The sequence below is a fragment of the Chrysochloris asiatica genome, unplaced genomic scaffold, assembly GCF_000296735.1.
Source record: "Chrysochloris asiatica unplaced genomic scaffold, ChrAsi1.0 scaffold00168, whole genome shotgun sequence".
Classification (NCBI taxonomy): Eukaryota; Metazoa; Chordata; class Mammalia; order Afrosoricida; family Chrysochloridae; genus Chrysochloris; species Chrysochloris asiatica.
Window position 1 is genome coordinate 5,728,407 of NW_006408686.1, and position 3,769 is coordinate 5,732,175.

The 3,769-nt window shown below is 52.1% G+C and overlaps 1 protein-coding gene across 1 annotated transcript; it reads left to right on the forward strand.

Annotated features, from left to right (window-relative positions):
* The first annotated feature begins 456 nt into the window (after positions 1 to 456).
* Positions 457 to 1,959, forward strand: IFNL3 (interferon, lambda 3). Its single transcript, XM_006871532.1, has 5 exons — positions 457 to 630; positions 951 to 1,028; positions 1,450 to 1,593; positions 1,695 to 1,778; positions 1,861 to 1,959. Exons 1-5 carry the CDS (start codon positions 457 to 459, stop codon positions 1,957 to 1,959), a joined length of 579 nt encoding a protein of 192 aa, XP_006871594.1.
* Positions 1,960 to 3,769: the final 1,810 nt, after the last annotated feature.

Sequence of the window (3,769 nt, forward strand, 5' to 3'; positions counted from 1 at the left end):
GGCTGGGGTTTCCCCCGGTGGTAGGTGTCACCCTCCAGCCGTTTCACTTTTCCTACATAAGACGGGATTGCCCGTCTGCTCAGGCTAAAAGCTGCACCATGGAGCACAGGCAGTACTTGTCTCCAAGACGGACGTGGACACTCACAGACACAGCCAGAGACAAAGACGCGGGCTGAGACCCAGAGGAGGAAACGGCAGTCAGAGACCTGGAACAAGACAGAGTGACAGACACACTCAGATAACCAAGCTGCAGAGCAACAACTGGCTCATCCTCCTGACAGACCAGGAATGAAGCTGGGTGAGCCCCTCCTCCCCCATCCTCAGTCAATGCCCATGACCCTCACCTGTCCCGTTCCACCATCACCACGCACCCGACCCCCCCTTCCCACCCCCACACCCATGCTCAGCACCTGGTCTCCCCACCTCCTCATCTCTCCATCCCTCCACCACACAGACATGGCCGTGGGCTGCCTGCTGATGCTGATGGCCACTTTGCTGACCATGACAGGAGCAGCTCCCACCCCCACCCCCAGCAGAGCCCTCCTGGATACAAGGGGCTGCAACATGGCCAAGTTCAAGTCTCTGTCCCCTCAGGAGCTGCGTGCCTTCAAGAGGGCCAAAGATGCCCTTGTGAGTCTCCTCTCTGTCCTGCTTGCTGTGGGCTAGCCTTCAAGGCCGTCCCTCTGTGGGTTAACCCTGCTGCACCTCCACCCTCTCTTCCCTGGGCTAGCCTCCACCCTCCCTTCCCTGGGCTAGCCTCCACCCTCCCTTCCCTGGGTGATCTGCTTTTGCTGCAGTGAGCTAACCCATGTCCTCCTGCCCGGGAGGGGTCTCTACCATTCTTTGTGAGACAACCTTCCCTCCTCCTGTTGTTAGCCATTCTCCAATTCTGTCAGAGGTCTAGCCTGCATCCCTCCTACTGTGGTCTAACCTCTGCCTTTGCTTTCTAGGAAGAGTCGCTCTTGCTGAAGAAGTGGAGCTGCAGCTCCCATCTCTTCCCCAGGACCTGGGACCTGAGGCAGCTGCAGGTGAGCTGGGAGAGTCAGGAGCTGCCCTGTCCTCACCTTCAGTGGCCTCTTCACTGCTCCTTCTCACTGGTCCCTCTTCTTCCCTGTGTCCCAGGCCTCCCTTGGTTGTTTCCCTCATCTGAACACATTAGCTGTGCCCTCTCAACTGTTCCTTTCAATATCCCCATTCACCTGTCCCCCTTACCTGTCCCTCTCACCTGTTCCTGTCTCTATCCCCATTTACCTGTTTCCTTTATCTGTACCCCTCACCTGTTCCTTTTTCTATCTCCATTCACCTGTCCCTCTTACCTGTTCCTCTCTCTAGCCCCATTCACCTGTCCCCTTTACCTTCACCTGTTCCTTTCTGTATCTCCACTCACCTGCCCGCCTTAACTGTTCTTTCAAGTCCAGTGCTCACCTGTCTTCTGTCTTCTCTCCTCAGGTATGGGAGCGCCCTGTGGCCTTGGAGGCTGAGCTGGCCCTGACACTGAAGGTCCTGGGGAATGTGGACAACTCAGCCCTGGGGCCCATCCTGGACCAGCCCCTTCACACACTGCATCACATCCATTCTGAGCTCCGGGCCTGTGTGAGTCTTCGGGGCACTCAAGACCCTTCTGTGGGCTCTGGTCCTGTGGGACCCAACCCTCTGCCAGGCGCTGCCTCACACAAACCTCTCTCTGCCCACAGGTTCCTGCTCAGCCCACAGCAGGCCCCAGACCCCAGGGCCGCCTCCACCGCTGGCTGCACCGGCTCCAGGAGGCCCCGAGGAAGGTGAGTGACAGAGAGGGGTGGATGCCAGAGCCCTGTCCAAGGGAGGAGGCAGCGGAGGACCACCTATTTGTCTCTTCCACAGGAGTCCCAGAGCTGCCTTGAGGCCTCTGTCACATTCAACCTCTTCCGCCTCCTCATACGGGACCTGAAATGCGTCGCCAGTGGAGACCATTGCGCATGAGAAGCAGACCTACCTCTAGTCCAACTGAGACCCCAGACTTTATTTATGAACCAAGTCACCTCAATCCTTAACTTATTACTTTTCCCCTCTATTTATGGGGCTTTAGTCCTGACACTGATCTGTAAGAATTGTTTACTTTTCTACTTTTGTACAAAATATGCAAATAAACAGTAATCTTTTCTGGCAGTGAGTCCTTGAGTGTGTATGATTGTGGGTCCTTGTCTGTTGCAGACTGCAGGTGTTGAGGACCAGTGTCATGGATGAAAATCCAGCACGTGGCTGTGCTCAGACTTGCTGGCCAGAGACCCTGAGGGCTCAAGGAAGTAACCTCCGGACGTCCCGGGTTCATTGGCTTTTGCGAACTAACTGTTGGGCTGTTGTTGTTGTTGTTGTTAAGTGCCGTCGAGTCGGTTCCGACCCATAGCGACCCTGTACAGGGTTTCCGAGGGTGTAAATCTTTACGGGAGTAGAAAGCCTCATCTTTCTCCCGCGGAGCGGCTGGTAGTTTCGAACCGCTGACCTTAAGGTTCGCAGCCCGATTCGTAACCACTACGCTACCAGAACACTGTTGGGCTAGCTCTGTATAATTCTCTTTAGTCCTATTAATTCATGCTATGCTTCGAACTCCTGTACCTGTAGCCTCTGAGAAAATGATTTCTTATGTGCCCTTCTTAATGTCTCCACTGTGTTGGCAGTGCTTAAGGTTCTGAGGAACAAACTCTGGCCACTGGGCAAGCTCGTCTAAACTGTTCTTTATCAAATTATTCAGTTATGTTTGATATTAACTTAATACATGAGCCCTTGATACCCATGGACAAATATTAAACTGTTCCTAAAGCCGAGGTTGTAAAAGGTTCCAAAAGCAAGTTTCTCCCAAGGAATTAACTCAGTAGATTGGTGTATTCCGGGGTTTTATTTAAAGAACAATAGTGTCAGCCTTCCCGGATAGCCCCCAGGTGTAAACCACTAAACTAGGCATCTTGCTTCCTCCTGCAAATCTCGGCCAGGCAGCTGACACAGCGGGACTCCTTTCAATCCTTTTCACCTTTTCCCATTCAAGATTAGGTGCTATAGATATGTTAATTAGCCTCGAGAAACCAAGTTGCTGCCCTGGGATTCGAACCTGAAAAGTATCATATAACTATTTGCTTGAAGTTCTGGAAAATTAAGGATGTTAGATTATCAAGACAATTTGTGATGTATGTTTTAGAATTTGATTCCTGTAAATCATTGCGTCCTGTGTTGAATGATTAATCACATTTCACTTCTGTACCCTGTCTTAATAAACCCCGCCTTCCTTTGTGTAAAGCTCCTCCCCGAAATAAAACGGGGGTGCAGACAGAAGCCTGCAATGCGTTATGGCTGGCATGCGAGGCGTTACAGCTGGCCAAGGCATGCGTTAAGGTTTGCAGGGCGGTGCTTTATTGCCTGCAGGGGCCACGATGCCCGTAGTCCAGGATCTGCCTGCCAGTGTGCATCCACTCTGGTCTCAGAGTGTCTTCTTGTCTTTCTCTTTGCATGTTTGTGTGTACTTTTTCTTTATCTCTATTGCCGCCAGATCTCCCTCCTTCGTGAACTGAACCCCCTTGTTGAGGCCAGTTCTCAACACTTGTCTAAAGGGAAACCATGGAGTTTCTGCTTCAGCATTCCTCTTTCTGTTGAACAGGAGGCCACTCGCTGGTTTTCAAAACTTGTTTTATGTAGTTGGTGGTGGCTGTGTGCCGTGGAATCAGTTCTGACTCGTAGCAACCCTGTATAGGGTTTCTGAGGCTGTAAATCTTTATGGGAGCAGAAAGCCTCATCTTTCTCC

Excerpts from the sequence above, each read along its gene's own strand:
- IFNL3 (XM_006871532.1), top strand. The coding sequence starts at position 457 with ATGGCCGTGGGCTGCCTGCTGATGCTGATGGCCACTTTGCTGACCATG. Across the intron at positions 631-950 it reads AGAGGGCCAAAGATGCCCTT|GAAGAGTCGCTCTTGCTGAA; the intron begins GTGAGTCTCCTC and ends TTTGCTTTCTAG. Across the intron at positions 1,029-1,449 it reads GGGACCTGAGGCAGCTGCAG|GTATGGGAGCGCCCTGTGGC; the intron begins GTGAGCTGGGAG and ends TTCTCTCCTCAG.